This window comes from Aotus nancymaae, unplaced genomic scaffold (genome assembly GCF_030222135.1).
Source record: "Aotus nancymaae isolate 86718 unplaced genomic scaffold, 86718_ANA_hifiasm-v0.15.2.pri h1tg000004l, whole genome shotgun sequence".
Classification (NCBI taxonomy): domain Eukaryota; kingdom Metazoa; phylum Chordata; class Mammalia; order Primates; family Aotidae; genus Aotus; species Aotus nancymaae.
Genome location: NW_026988415.1, coordinates 44,307,113 through 44,323,494, shown reverse-complemented (window position 1 = coordinate 44,323,494; position 16,382 = coordinate 44,307,113). Strand labels below are relative to the sequence as shown.

At 41.3% G+C, this 16,382-nt stretch overlaps 1 protein-coding gene across 9 annotated transcripts in view; it reads left to right on the top strand.

The window, feature by feature from the left end:
- The window catches only part of LOC105706448 (ras-related protein Rab-40A-like), a 136,183-nt gene extending 128,038 nt beyond the window's left edge, over nucleotides 1-8,145 (top strand). For all 9 annotated transcript variants that reach the window (XM_064362190.1, XM_064362170.1, XM_064362175.1 and 6 more), the window contains one exon: nucleotides 6,091-8,145. In XM_064362190.1, the coding sequence (XP_064218260.1) occupies nucleotides 6,163-6,999 (837 nt within the window). In that variant the 5' untranslated portion in view covers nucleotides 6,091-6,162 and the 3' untranslated portion in view covers nucleotides 7,000-8,145. The remainder of the gene's footprint in view (nucleotides 1-6,090) is intronic.
- The last annotated feature ends 8,237 nt before the right edge of the window (nucleotides 8,146-16,382 follow it).

The following is a 16,382-nucleotide window of genomic DNA, read 5'->3' as shown; positions in this document are numbered from 1 at the left end:
ATCCTTATTTTATAGATGATAAACTGAGTGACAGAGAGAATAAAGACTTTGCTTGATACTGCATAGTTAGGGAGTGGGGCAGCTTGGATTTCTGTACAGTATATCATGCTCCAGAGCCTGTCAGAGATTTGTGTTAAGTTTAAAGAAACTACTGCACAAGCATGCATATTTTATGAGTTCTTTAAAAGCTGTACTCAGTATGGTAATATATGTAAACAAAAAACTGGACCTAGTGACCAAAAGGTGGATTGTAACCTTGGTGAGATCATGTTCATTACAATCATAGGGACAGATGCCATAGTGCAGTGGGATAAAGAGTCAATGGGAAGTAATGTTAATAAGAGAATGTAGAAAATGTAGTAGGGTAAATGGAGGATGTAGATAACTTTTTGAAGGGGAAGGAAAAGACAGTGTCAGAGAGAGAGAGAGGGAGGGGAAAGGAAAGGAAAAGGAAGGGAGAGAGAAGAGGGGAGAGGAGAGAAGAGAAGAAAGATATTATGTGTAAGGTTTGAATGAAGCAACTGAGGTTTAAATGAGGCAACTGTGGCCAGTTATTGGAATAAAGAAATTTAATCAGCTCCTGGGCGAGGTTCTACAGTCCAACAGGAGGGGCCGGAGAAGTCGCGCTTCTCTTCTTGGGGCATGGAGTTTTATAGGGAGTGGAAGTAGCTGATCAGCTGCGGGGAAACAAAGAGGAGGCAGTTTTATTGGATATGAAAGGACTGGGCCCTGGCAAGGGGCTGGTCAAGGACGTATGGGAGAAGCTGCTATAGGGCAAGTCTTTGGCGGGCTTTTTCAAAATTTCGGCGGGTGCAGGGCTGAGATTGGAATGCGGAAACAGGTACAGGGAGCCCGTGTGGAGAGGGCAAATGCTGAGTAATGCGCTCAGAATGGTGACGTAGTTTTCAGGCACGGAGAGAGAAGGGCGTGTCCATTCGGCTCCCAGCGAGGCAACCGGCCTTACATTATGTATGAGTGGTGTATTAGGCCATTCTTGCATTGCTATAAAGAAATGCCTGAGACTGGGTAATTTATAAAGAATAGAGATTTAATTGACTCATGGTTCTACCGGCTTACAAGCATGGCACCAGCATCTGTTTAGCTTCTGAGGAGGCCTCAGGGAGCTTTTACTCATGATGGAAGGTGAAGCTGAAATATGTATATCACATGATGAAAGCAGGGGAAAGAGAGAAAGTAGGGGGGGGTGCCACACACTTAACCAGATCTCAGGAGAACTCACTGTCACAAGGACAGTACCAAGCCATGAGGGATCAGCCCCCATGACCCAAACACCTCCCACCAGGCCCAACTTCCAACATTGGGGATTACAATTCAACATGAGATTTGGCAGAGACATATATTCAAACTGTATCAGGTGATGAGGAACAAAAAGGGATTTTTGAAATACTTCAATTCTTTGGAATTTGAGAAAGTATAAAGTTAATTTGAAGAAATCATCTCCTCTCAGATTTGAACCACAAAGTTACCCATATATTCATTTGAATTCTTGCCCTCTTATTTCTACTTTAGTTAATGAGACACCTCCAATAGACTAGTATGCTTTTAAAGCTCAATAAACATTTAGTTATTACCTAAAGATTAGAAAATTGTGTGTAGTAGAAATGCCAGTAATTCCTAGGTTTTTGCCTCTCAAGGAGGCAGTGGGTAACTGAAATCTTGTTGTGATGTAGCTGGATAATGTGTGATCTGAGAACCTTGCACTGTTTACTGCAGAGTGGGTCTAGAATATTCCTATAAATATATTAACATAGTGAGCAGTACTGGAGCACTTATTAGACAATCACCACTCCTGTGTCCCTGATGTGATCTGTCATGGAGCCCACCAGGTGGATTCACAAACACGCTTGTCTTACCACCATGGAAAGTAGATTTGGATCTACTCAGAGTCATGACGTTGAATAGCCCTTATGAACTTTCAAGCACCTAAGAATGCAGAGACTTTTCGTCTCTAAAACTTTGAACTTAAGCATTTCGGAGAGAGGAGATTTGCTTCTTTCTTCATGATGTTTGTGTTGTCATTAGGAGAAACAATGAGAAGTGATTTTTCATGACTGCCTTAGCCTTGAGGCTCAGGCAGCCCCTCTAAAGGCCACTACCTGCTGTATATTCCCAACAGATTTTCTCATTTACCCCTCAGGACTGCTCTGTAAGGATGGTATGGTCAATCCCATTTCACAGCTAACCAAGCTCAGGCTTACAGATCCTAAATTACTTTTCCAAGTAAGTGGCAGGATTGGAATGAGGTTCCATCCCTTACCTTCCCTAGAGGACCCTGAGCACCCCTTTTTAGAAGATGGGCTTCCAGGGCTTGAGAAATGGTCAAATTCCACTCCCCTGCTATTGTGGTCCAATGGGTTCCCACTCAACAACTCCTCTGGGTGCTGAAGATGACAGAGGAGGTGAAATCCTGTGCTTTGTGCCATAAGACCTGGGTGTAGGGCCGCACAAGATGGCTGATCCCTAAAGTAGTGAGTGGGCTCAGGTAGAAGCTCAGGTGTTGGCCTTGGGACAGGTGAGCTGGAGAAAAAGAAAGTAACATGCACTGAATTACTGTTAGCAAATGCACTTTATACCTCATCTCCTTTAATTTTAACCGCTGTGCAAGGTCATTATAACCATTGCCTTTAGAGAAGTTTATGTAAATCAGGGAGACAACTTTGTTGTTTCCTGATCAGCACAAACTCTGTATGTAGTACTCTAAATTTTTATCATTTTCTCTTAATTACTCCAGGACCCTGAATGCTCTAATCTCCCTCCAGGCTGACAGTACCGGCTCCCCAGGTGTTTCTCAATGTTTTTTTTTTTTCTTTTGAAATTAAGAGCTGTAGAATTTTAAAGTCAAATTTTGGAGTTTAATTGGATTAGTATCCATGATTTGTGAAACGTAGTAACAAGATGATTGGCAACTATTTCCATAGAGAATTTAAGTGAAACTTACATGAACAATAAACATATTAAAATATGCCAACGCCACAAGAACTAAGATGCAAACATTTTAACATCTTGAGAATTTATAATGACAAGATGCAAAAGATAAGTACTGTGATTACACTTTTGGAGAAGACAGTGTATGTGTGTAGGTGAATGTCTTCATGTGCACCTCACCTACAGGGATGTGTCTGGAGCGTATGTACCATCCTAGGAACAGCAGACCCCTTGCGGTTAAGGAGTGGGAGTTGGACCAGTGAGAGCTCAGGTTAATTTTGATTTATGAATATATTCTCTTGTATACTGTTTGAAAATTGGCATTTGGGAATAAAAGTATTTTGATTAAAATTTGAACACATAAAATACTTTGGAACAAATTATCAAAGTTAAGGTGCACATATGTTCATTAATTCGAAAGAGCATTCATTATATTTAATTTTATTGTGAAGTAAAGTAAATAACAAGTCTAATTTACAGAGGTTGTGTGTGTGTGTGTGTGTGTGTGTGTGTGTGTCTCCTCTAGCTCTACCACCCCAAATACACAATCATGGATACAGTTTATCTTTAGTTCCAACAGGGGTTGGAACCAATCTCAGTTTCATATTATTGTGGAACATGATGGATAAATGGAAATTGCCACTATTAGGTGAATAATTCCAGAAAACTGTGGCTGATACCTTGGTGCTAACCTCAAAGCTCCATCCATCCTTCTTCCTTCCTGAGTCCCTGGTTTGAGATGATCAAAGCTGCATTTCTGTCTCTGGGCACTAAAAGGCATCACAGCTATCTCTGTTTTTGTACATTTTGCGGAGTAACAGATGTTTCAAAATGACTTGTTTACTTTGATTCCAGTTCTGTTTGGAAAATTCACATGTATATTAAAGCATGTCCATTTGCCGTTGACCCCCAAGTCTACATTGCAATCACTGATTTATCATCTCTTCTCAGTGTGTGTTGAGGTGTCCACTCTGTGTGTGTGTGTGTGTGTGTGTGTGTGTGTGTGTGTGTGTTGGGGGGGGCAGGGAATCCCTCCTAGAAAGCAGGGCATTCAACTCTTCATAATTCCATCCCTGTTCAGGCTTCTCAGACCTTCTCACACTCTTTCAGTCTTCCCCTCTCCGGAACACTATAGACACAGGTCCCCAGATGCTGCTCCACTGCCTCTGACCTCTCTCAGTCACCTTTCTACAGCCCTATCACTGCTACCTGGTGTTTCATTGTATGGATGCCCTGGAGCATATGTTTTTACATTTACACTGATCATTTTTTTTTCTTACCAGCATGGGGAACTGGATTTGTGTCTTCTCAGAGGCATGATGCTGAACAGTTTTTGTGAGATTATGAAACACACAAGAATATAGAGAACTCTATCTCTAAAACTCTGACCTCAAGGTGTATCAGGGAGATTTGCCTTCTTTATATGGATGTCTGTGTTTCATTAGGAGAAACAATGAGAAATGATTTCCACGATGCCTTCCTTGGCCTTGAGGCTCAGCCAACCCCTACTGCTGTGTCTCAACATTTAAAGGGCCATTGAAATCTCCCAATCCATGCCATATACTCTGGATAGGTTTTCCCATTTGTGCCTGGGAAGAACTCCGTAAAGATGGTATGGTCATCCCATTTCACAGATGACCAAGCTCAGGCTCACAGAACCTAAGTCACCTCTTCAGGTAAGTGGCAGGATTGGAATGAGTTTCCATACCTCACCCTCCCTAGAGGAACCTGAGCACCTCCCTTTTAGAAAATGGGCTTTCGGGGCTTGAGAAATGTTCAGATTCCACCATTAAGATCATGGCAATGTCTTTAGAGGAGTTTGTGTAAATCAGGGAGACAAGTTTGTTACTGTTTGTTCTGTATTGATGAGTATTTAGAATGCTTCTCATTTTTTCCTTTTTAAAAAGATTTCAGCAATGCTGTAGCGAATAACCTCTTACTTGGCTATTTTGTACATGTGAAAAACGTTTCATCCATTACATGCTTAAACATTTATCCCTTGGGGCTTGATTTCATGTGTCTGAGCATTCTCATTTCTTTAATCATCTATATACCTGTTGTAGTTACAATAGTTAAATGTATTTGTAACTGATAAGCGTGTTTCCATTTCTTTCATGTATTTGCTCCCTCCTCCCACCCCAAAATACAGACACACACAAAGCCAGTTTTCACCTTTTTCCTTTGCAAATTAAAAAAAAATTCTTATTCAGTTTTTTCTGCATTTAAATTTTGTCAAATGGTAGGTGATAAGAGGATATTTAGATGGTTTCATTTGCATTCCTTAATGTGTTAGTGAGCTAGAATGTATTTTCTTGTGATTATTGGCCATTTGCATTTCTTCATCTGTGAACAATATACATATTTTGTCAGTTTTGTTATAGGAGCTGTGCATGTGTTAAACCTAAAACCCTTCACTGATCAATGCATGTTATTTCAACACATCTTTGTTGGGTGAATATTATTTATGAGACACTCTAGCAAAATCCATGTCCTAAATGTCTCTTCTGAGATCTCAGCTCTTACATTTGTGGGAAATGTCCACCTGCAGCAAGAAAAGTATCAGTGCTCACCCAAACATGTGTGGCTTGTCAAGGATCACATGCACAGACAGTTACACTTATTCCTAAACCCTGCATGGCCACAGAGTAAAAAGGATGTGTGGTGCATTATGTGAGGAGAGCACTGGCTCAGGACTGTGATTTCTGTGATCTCTATACTAACAGCAAGATTTTAAAAAATTACATAACACTTCTGAGTTTGCCTTTTCTCATTCGTAAAATGGAAACAATCATAGCTACCAAAGTCAATTGTTCTGAGAAGCAAAAGAACAAAATATTTTAAGCGTCATACACAGCGTGGGGTACACGAGGTACTCAACACATCTTAGTCCCCTTACTGTTCCATACTCGTCTGTCCTTTAAAGGAAATTCCTTTGACATAATCCAAAAGGCATGGTTCCATGATAACGATCACATGGAAATGTTAAGGGAAATGTACTCTGTGCTGGGTAAGAAAAAGTAAAACAATTGCTGAACCAGTTTCCTAGGGTTTGTAAAAGAAAACCATGAAAACCACCACCTCATTTTGCTTCATTTCATAGACTTCCCCATCCCATTTTTTTATGTTCTATGTTAATTTCTCAAGAAAAATAGGCCCAGCACCGCCTCTGCGCGCAACCCCGCGGGCCTGGCTCAGGAGGGGGCCGGGGCCAGCACGATGAGCGCCCCAGGCAGCCCCGACCAGGCCTATGACTTCCTGCTCAAGTTCCTGCTGGTGGGTGACAGCGACGTGGGCAAGGGCGAGATCCTGGAGAGCCTGCAGGACGGTGCAGCCGAGTCCCCGTACAGCCACCTAGCGGGGATCGACTACAAGACGACCACCATCCTGCTGGACGGCCAGCGGGTGAAGCTGAAGCTCTGGGATACGTCGGGGCAGGGAAGATTTTGTACCATATTCCGCTCCTATTCTCGTGGTGCCCAAGGAGTGATCCTGGTGTACGACATTGCAAACCGCTGGTCTTTCGAGGGTATGGATCGATGGATTAAGAAGATCGATGAGCATGCCCCTGGTGTCCCTAAAATCCTGGTGGGGAATCGCCTACATCTGGCATTCAAGAGGCAGGTGCCCAGGGAGCAGGCCCAGGCCTACGCCGAGCGCCTGGGCGTGACCTTCTTTGAGGTCAGCCCCCTGTGCAATTTCAACATCATAGAGTCTTTCACGGAGCTGGCCAGGATCGTGCTGCTGCGGCACAGGTTGAACTGGCTCGGGAGGCCGAGCAAGGTACTGAGCTTGCAAGACCTCTGCTGCCGCGCCATCGTGTCCTGCACACCCGTGCACCTGGTGGACAAGCTCCCGCTCCCCATTGCCTTAAGAAGCCACCTCAAGTCCTTCTCCATGGCCAAGGGCCTGAATGCCAGGATGATGCGTGGCCTCTCCTACTCCCTCACGGCCACCTCCACTCACAATAGGAGCAGCCTCTGCAAAATGAAGATCGTCTGCCCACCCCGGAGTCCACCCAAAAACTGCACCAGAAATAGCTGCAAAATTTCCTAAGGAAGGCACCAAAAGGAAACAAGCTGGAATCGCTCCAGGAGAAGCTCTGAATGATTACACCTGGAAGAGGGAAGATGCATTCAAGATTCAAGAAAGAGGTTTTCAATTTCTCATGGGAACCATGCTGCTTGGCAATGTGTGTGATGCCTTCCATTAATAACAGCACGTTATGCAGTTGGACTTTGAATTTCTACGTGGATGTGCATGTGTTTCTAAAGGGAAAATTAGTACTCTGCTCAACTCTTGATAACATGAAATTTTTAATGTTATTTATATCATAATCACACTGCAACTTTTTCCGTAAAATAACCGCTTTTGTAAGAATGTTGATATGGCAACGATGAGTATAAATTCAAGGGAATTTGAGAAGCAATGATAGTGAGATAATTCAGAGTCATCGATATTACAAGAGGGGCCTTTTTATAAACCTCCTTTTAAATGTCAAAGCACCAATTTATAAAACACTGCAGATGCACATAGAGATTATATATAACAGATCTGTCCAGTTTGTGCATGAAATGGATTTGATAAAGTTTTTGCTATGTTATTTTACTACATTTGGAGATTAATAAGTGATTTATATGTATGTTTTTCTGTAAATCTACTTTTTTGTACAAGACATTCCACAAGATACGAAGCTAAGGGAAGAAAACACCAAAGATATCTCTAGTTACGTTGAACATAGCCAACATGGTTTTAATGGATCAGTAAGAAAAAAGCCATTTCAGTAAGGAATGAAATGTTAAGAAATGTTAATGAAATGTTATTTAAGAAAATGTTTCTTAACAGTAAAAAGGCATATATTTTTCTTTTTTGGTAAAACAAAAAGAAAAAGAAAAATATGTATAATGTAACCCTGCAAGATGAGGCTTTGCAGAAAAACCATGTGATAGAACACGGGCAGGGAGGCCCATTATAAGGCTTTAGGTGAGTCATTTCTAAATGTGCTGGCCAGTTTTGGTTAACACCTCACAGATCAATGTAGAGGTTAATGAGATCCCATCTGGGAAAGCACTTCTGAGACCCTAGATGGGAAGGAAGGGAAAGTGATTTCCATGTAATTACTTTTCAATTTACACTGTGGATTATTATAATAATCGATATTGGATGAACTGAGTAAATATAAGTCCTTGCACTCTTTTGTAATTGAGTGACCATTTATTTTTGCATTGTCATAGGGTGGTTGTAACATAACGTCCCACAGAAGGGCAGGATCTCTGGCCTCAGGGAGCCATGGGGACTCACTCTTCCTGAATGCTGGTACTTATCTATCTCGTGAATTTCCCACAACATTCCTGGGAGGTAGAGGATGTAATCTCTACACCATCCTGTAGCTGAAGAAGCAGTGATGTTTGCAGGTTAAGTAACCTGGCTGGGGAGCGTCCTGCCACCAAGTGGAAAGGCAAAGACCAGCACCCTTCGTGCCCCCACACAGACTGACGCTGAGCTGCACATCACACCATAACCAAGAAAATGTTGCTTTCCTGCTGACTGGGGTCACCACTGAAATCTGTATCTTCAGCTCTGAAGCCAGGCTGCCAGTTCTGTCTCTCTTCTGAAAGACAGTCTTGTCAGACCTAAATTTCCACCTCTGTAGACAAGGGAGCGTCTAGGCCAGTGCTTTAGAAACTGGAGTCCCCAGACAATTCTTGTATCAGGAAGAATATGCACTCTCAGAAGGACAGGGGTCATGCTGAGGATTAATACTTGAAGGAGCAGGCCCCAAACACATGCAGATCAGGGATGCATAGAGTCTTTAATAGAAATTACCAAATCACCTGGAAAGAGGTTGTACTAAATGGCATCCCCACCACCAATACGAAACAGTGTAGACTTCCCCGCATGCCCATCTCACTGGAATCCTGAATGGTTTCTTTTTATACTTTGATGATACGACAGGTGGAAATTCTTTCATTGTCATTATATTTAATTTGATGTTCAGATAACTTAAAAAATTCCCTAGTATACAAAATGCTCTGATAATCATCATTGCATTATATTTTTATTGCAGAATGGTCCATTTTCATATATAGCATAAAATCAATGAGCAACAAACACATGAGCCTGCAGGTTCTCCCAGAGCTACTGCTGACATTGCGGTTCCAGGATGTGTGGTGGCCTCCGGGTGTTCCTAATGGCACTGTGTTTACAAAGAAGGGAATTAAGAATGTCTCTCCATGACATTGGTTGAGTTCAAGTTTGGAGAGGATCTGGATCTGCACTTTGTGGAGTCTTTTTGAATGACACAAGAACTGGACCACAACATGCTTCTGAGCAGGCTGTAATCCTTTCCCCATTGCCGAAAGCAAGCCTGTCTGTGACCTCAACTGCTAAGGTCAGGGTGGATCCCTCCAGGATGTAAGGTGTGTAAGTCGGCCTAAATCTGCTTCTGAACACTCAAGCTGGGTGCTCCCATCTTGCTGCCATCAGTTGCAGAGACCTGAGAAACTGCATGCTTTCAGCCACCAATGCTATGGGTTCCGTCATCTGTGTGAGAATTCTGTCCTGAGAAAATACCATAAATTACCAGCAGCTCTTTGACACATCTTGCATCCATCTATCCATCTGTCCATCCATTCATCCCTACAGTTAATAGACATTAAGGCCAAACTCTATACCATCCCTTTTGTGAAGTTTTAGGCTTCTCCAGAATGTGATGTGTGGAAATAGGGGCATGGTTAATTCAGTTTGTAGATCTAAAAAGAGATGGCCCCTTCCTCTTAATATTTCAACCTGACAGAGTCACTTATCATTGATAATTTTAAAGCATAATACCCTGGACCCCTCTCTACATCCCCAGTTACGGTTCTCTTTACATATATTCTCCCCATTGTGACCAAAGTTCTTGTTGTTGTTGTTGTTGAGATGGAGTCTTGCTTTGTTGCCAGGCTGGAGTGCTGGAGTGCAGTGGCGTAATCTCGGCTCACTGGAACCTACATCTCCCGGTTCAAGCGATTCTCCTTCCTCAGCCTCCTGAGTAGCTGGGACTACAGACATGCATCACCATGCCCAGCTAATTTTTATATTTTTAGTAGAGACCGGGTATCACCATGTTGGCCAGGATGGTCTCGATCTCTTGACCTCGTGATCCACCTGCCTCAGCCTCCTGAAGTGCTGGGATTACAGACGTAAGCCACGACCAAAGTTCTATGAAGAATTCTCAATACTCAACTCGCATTCCTCCACCTCAGTCCTCATTGCTTATCTACTGGCGTTTATTTCCCCCACCTCACCGCTGAAATGAACCCTGCCAAGGTCTACAGCCACCTCTCTTTCACATTTATAGATCAAGAACGTTGAAATAAACATCCTAATGTTTTCATCTGTATAATATTCTTTCGGAAGTTTTCTTATGCAGGTACTTATAAATGTATGCAGAAATGTATGCATTTATATAATTATCTGCAAAAGATAAGGTTAATCCTACATTTAATATCATGACATGCTTCTCTCACTGAGAACATACCTCAAAGTTTATTGATTATGAATATACTTGAGTCTATACCATAGGGATAGTAGAAATACTAATAGCCGGTAAAGACAGAAGAAACGAAATTTAAATGGCTAAAACATTCTTTGCCAAGTCCTTTTTAGACATTGAGTCATTCAATTTTCAGAGCACCCTTACGAGGTAGACACTGTTCCTAATTCCCATTTCATAGGTGAAAATCTGAAGTACAGAGTGAATAAGAACTTTGCCTGAGATCACACAGTTAGGGAGCACGAGAGCTTAGATTTGTGTCCAGTACATCATGCTCCAGAGCCTGGGAGTCTGTCGAAGCTCTGTTGTTAGGTGAAAAAGGCAGTCTGCACAAGCATGCATACTTTAAAAGGTTACTAAAATGAATACTTTGTATATTAATATATTTATATGAAAAGCTGGACATAATGAGAAAAGGTGGATGATTATAGCCTTCATGAGAGGACATTCATTACAATCATAAGGACAGAAGACATAGTGTAGTGGGATAAGCAATCAAAGAGAAGTGAGGAATGTAGAAAACCCTTTTCCATAATTTGATTTTAAATATTATAGATATATATATATATCATATACACATTTAGCAATTGGCAAATGAAAGAATGGATAATTGTGTGTCAAAGGTATGCCAGTAATGCTAAGATTTTTGTCCCTCAGGAAGGCAGCAGGTGACTGAAATGTTGGTTGCTGTGACTGGCTAATGCATGACCTAAGGACCTGTGCACTGGTGACAACGGAATAGGTCCAGAATTTTTCTATAAATATATTAACATATCAAGTAGCCCAGGAGCAGCCTCTGGGCAAACACCAAACCTTGCATCCCTGGTGCTATCTATCTCTGATCCTACCAGGTGAGTTCCCAGGCACACCTATCTTGCACACCGCCCCCGCTTCCCAACCTGGGAAGCTGGATTTAGGTGTGCTTAGAAGCATGAGGTTGGGTAGCTTGTATGAGATAATGAAATACTTCAAAATGCAGAACACTTTGTCTCTAAAACTTTGAACTTAATGCATATTACATACATATTTGCTTCTTTTAACTAGATGTTTGTGTTCCCATGAGAAGAAGCAATGAGAAATGGTTTTTCACAATGCTTCCTTAGCTCTGAGGCTCAGCCAGCCCCTACTGCTGTGTCCCAACATTTAAAGACCACCAAAGTCCTACTCCATGCCATATACTCTGGACAGGTTTTCTCATTAACCACTCAAGACAGCTCTGTAAGGATGGCATGGTCAGTCCCATTTCACAGATGACCAAGCTTAAGCTCACAGAGCCCAAGTCACCTCTCCAAGTAAGTGGTAGAATTGGAATGAGGTCCTCTCTAGAGAACTCTGAGCAGAGTCCTTATTTAGAAAATGGGCATCCGGAACTTAAGAAATGGTCAGATTTCACTACTCTTCTATTGTGAACCCATGAGTCTTTACTCAACAACTCTTCTGGGTGTTGAAGATGACAGAGGTGAGATCCCATTTTTTTTGTGCCAAGAGACCTGGGTGTAGGGCCACACAAGTTGGCTGATCCGTGAAGTGGTGAATGCGCTCAGGCTGGAGCTTAAGTGTTGGCCTTGGGACAGGTGAGCTGAAGAGAAGGAAAGTAACATGCACTGAACTACTGTAAACCAATGCAATTTACACCTCATCTCCTTTAATGTTAACAGTCATTCAAGTAACCCATCACTCTGAGCATTATTCACATCAGCGTACTTTGGGAAAATTTAGGGAAATCAGGGGGACATCTTTGTTTTCTCATAGCAGGCAATTCTGAATTACTCTAATTTCCACTTTGTCTTCATGCTTTATGAGCTTTGAATGATCTAATCTCTTTGGAAGCAGCCATTACATGTTCCAACACTGTTCCTTTTTTAAAAAAATTATAATCTGTATAGCTTTAGGTCACAGTATATTAAAATTGAAAAATTTTAGATTTAAAAAACCCACTAAGAATAGTTGGTGAACTTTGGAAAAAATTCTTGCAAACTACACCTGAGATATTGGGCTAGTATCCATGCTTAGTGAAACTAACAAGCAAAGAGATTGGCAAGTAATTGTAACAGAGACTTCAAATATATATTTGAAACACAAACACAATGATAATAAACATGTTAAATATGCCAAATTCACAAGAAGTAAATGTAAATTCTCAGAAGATATTAAGTGGAAAAACAAGTTCAAAAGAAGATGTAGACTGTGATTGCACTTTTGGAAAAGACTGTGTGTGTGTGAAGGTGAGCATGTTTGTGTGCACCTCACCTACTGGGACACATCTGGAGAGTATCTACTACCCTAGGAACAGCAGACCACTTGAGATCAGGGAGTAGGAGTAGGGTCAGGTCAGTTGGAGATGCAGATTAGTTTTAATTCATGAATGTGCTTTTGTATATTTATTGAATTTTTATATTTAGGAAAAACTGGATAAAATATTTGAAACGAAATATTTTGAATAGATCTACAAAAGTAAGGTGCACATACGCTTTGTACTATGGAAAAGCATTCATTTTATTCAATTTCCTGGAGAAATAAAGTAGGTTTTTAAATATGCATTGATGTGTGCTTGCGTGTGTGTGTGTGTGTGTGTGTGTGTGTGTGTGGTTTCTCTCTACTACTGACAGTCACAGACTTATAGTCAGTTCATTCTAGGGCTTCCACTCTCAGACATCCTCGAAAAGTGTGCTTTTTTAATAGCCCAGAAAAATGAATGAAGAAGAATTGCCGCAGATTTTTGAAAATACCAGAAAACTTTGCCTGATCCTGTGAATCAGCTCCCAACATCTCCATCCCTCCCTGCCCCTTTGAGACCTGAGGTCTACTCTCAGAGCTGTAATCCTAGCTGTGGCCACCAGGAGTCATCACAGCTACCTCTATTTTTGTTTCTTTTCTTAATGAACAGAAGTACATTTTGCAAAGAGTAATAAATGTTTTCAAACAGTTTGCTTACTATGATACCAGCTCTGTTTGGAAAATTCTCGTGTATATGAAAGCAATTCCATTTTCTGTTTCTCCTGAATGTACATCTTATTCACTGATTTATCTCTTTCATTTTCAGTGTGGGGTTGAGGTGTCTACACTGCAGAAGGGTTCATTCTAGAGAACAGGACGTTCAGCCTCCATTACCCCACCCCAGTACAGACTTTCCAGACCTCCCATCCCCTCTCTGTCATCCCCGCTCCAGGGCACTCTGGCACAGCCGCCCAGATGCCATTTCAGTGCCCACATCCTGTCACCTCCCGCTGCACTGCACTGCCCTGTGGCTGCCCACGTAAGATAGGCAAGGTACACTAGAGCTACTTGGTGTTTCATCCAATGGATGTCCTGTAGTTTATGTGTTTTTCCGTCTTTTACGTCTATCAGTTTGTTGGTTTTTTGTTTTTGTTTTTGTTTTTGTTTTTTTCTGACAAAATCATTCTGTATGTAGGTCCACAAGCTGGGCTGCAAGGGAGATGTATTTTTTGCCCCTTGTGGACGATTCTTTGTTGAGAAGTTTGATAATGGTGGTACTTTGGCGCCACCTCATGATAGCAGCCTGAAGTGCATCTCGAACATTGCTGAACAGGAAGTTGGGAGGGAGGGGCTGTGGCCCAAGCCCACCCCACAGAGCCTTCTGGAAGTCTGGGTGGAAAATGAGACATTCTCAGTGTCTAGGGATACCGGCATCCTCCAGACAGATGGTCCATCCTCCTGTGTTGAAATGAAAGTATATGTGAGAAGAACAAAAGATTATTTTAATTTTTATTGCTTTGAGACCTCTGGAAAAATGTCGAGAAACCTACATAAGTAAAAATTGATACAAGTTATGTTTCATTTTTTATGTTCTATAACTTTTTGCATTCATTAGCTGAAATTTTTCTATAATAGAAACTTCCCATGATTTATAGGTTAGCATGTTATATATAGGAAGTGTAGAATGAGTGCTCAATTCTTTAGCGATATTTCCGCTGTTCAAAACAAGGAGATGTTTCCCTAGGATCCTACAAATGTGAGCAATAAACAGAATTTGTTTTTCTTTTAGAGTATTTTCATTAGATGTAGATATCTATGTTTGTCTTGATTGACTCTATTGCATTATTTTATTGACCTTCAAATAGTTTTATCTTCATAAACTGGGAGACCCTTTAGTTTGGCTTCTGGTCTTTTTGACATGTTTTCTAGCATGTTAGTTGGCTCCAGTGTCATCAGCTGCAATTCCTACTCAGACCTGGAATAAATCATTTCTCCAAATAACCTGATTCCTTTTAATGGAAAATGATTTTAATAAATTCAGTCTAGAGACTAGAGTTGCTCAATAGTATTAGATTGGTCACTGTTTCTTATCCTTTTCTGTGCATGGATCCAGCAAATTTGTATGATTTTTAAAGGAATACACAACGATTGTCTTCAGTCCTGGGCTGTTCCTCCATCCCTTACATGCCACCATTTTGTTCATTTTTTTTTTTTTTTTTTTTTTTTTGAGACAGGGGTCTCATTCTGTCACTCAGGCCAGAATCCAGTGTCACGATCACAGCTCACTGCAGCTTCTCCACTCCCTGGGCTCAAATAATTCTTCCACTTCAGTCTTTGCAGTAGCTGGGATCACAGGCATGCGTCACCAAACCCAGCTATTTTTTTAAATTTTATTTTTAGTAGAGAGGAGATCTTGCTATATTGCCTAGGCTATTGATAAATTTTTGTTTTAACATTCAAATTTATAATATATAACCAAATGTAATGTTTATATTAGACATCTCCTATTTCATAGGTGGCATATTCTACATCAGTGAAGTTCAATAGAATTTCTGTAGAGATGAACATATTCTGTGTCTACACTGTCAAACACAGTAGCCACTAGCTACCTGTGGTATTGAATATCTGAAATGTGGTGAATGCAACTGAGGAACTAAATTTTTAGTTTTATCTAAAATAAAATATATTATATTTAAAATACCTTGTTTAAATAACCACATGTGGCCAGTGCCTACCATATTGAACAGCAACAGCTCCATACATTTTTCTGTGCCCTGCTTCTTTCACTTAATAGTATATCCTGAAAATCATTACATGGTAGTAGAGAGAGTCCTCCTTGCTTGGTATATGTGCATTGTACTCTAGGATGTAGATGTACCTTAGATTATTCAATCAATCCCCTATTAGTGGACATTTGTCTTACTTATAGTCTTGTCCTGTTACAAATTGTTTTTACAGGAATGACCTTGTTCTTCTGCCTTTTTATCTTTTTGAAATGTATGTTTGGGATAGATTGCTAGAATAGAGATTGCTGGTTCCTGGAGAAAACGCCTGTGCCTCATAAAACAGAGAGGGAACAGGAAGTTCAGCTTGACTGGAGTGAAGAGCGGGTGCCTTCCAGGGGAGCAGACAGGGCTCTGAGATAACTGACTGGGCACTCCAGGTCTGAAGCCATCCAGATTTGGGACTGATTGGGGAAGGACACATTTGCTTCAATGAGATGCTGCATGTCACCTTTACACCCTGAAATTAACACAAATTTGGTGTAATGCAGGAACAGAAGTGTCCTGAAGATCTCTCACAGGTCCATGGGGGCAGGAAGGAGACAGGAGCACTGAAAATAGTGAAGTGGTTCATGTTAGTGCCCTAAGCCTTCATTAAAGTGAGAAGCAGATGTCAAGGGGAAGGATTTATCACTTGTTGGGCCCTCAGGCTGTCTGGAAATCATACACCCACTTTAGTTTCTCTCTGACTGCAGGTCTGATGGTCTCCCATCTGCCAGCATGTTTATGCATTCCTCCTGGAGGCACATTCTTAGCCAGAACACTCTCTCCAGGAGGTCACACTTTCCATACTTTCACTTGTTTTCTCCTTGTATCCTCCTTGAGATTTTTCATGAGGCTTTTCTCCTCTGTTACCTCAGTAGCTTTCATCAGCTCAGTGAGTTGTATTACAACTCAACACT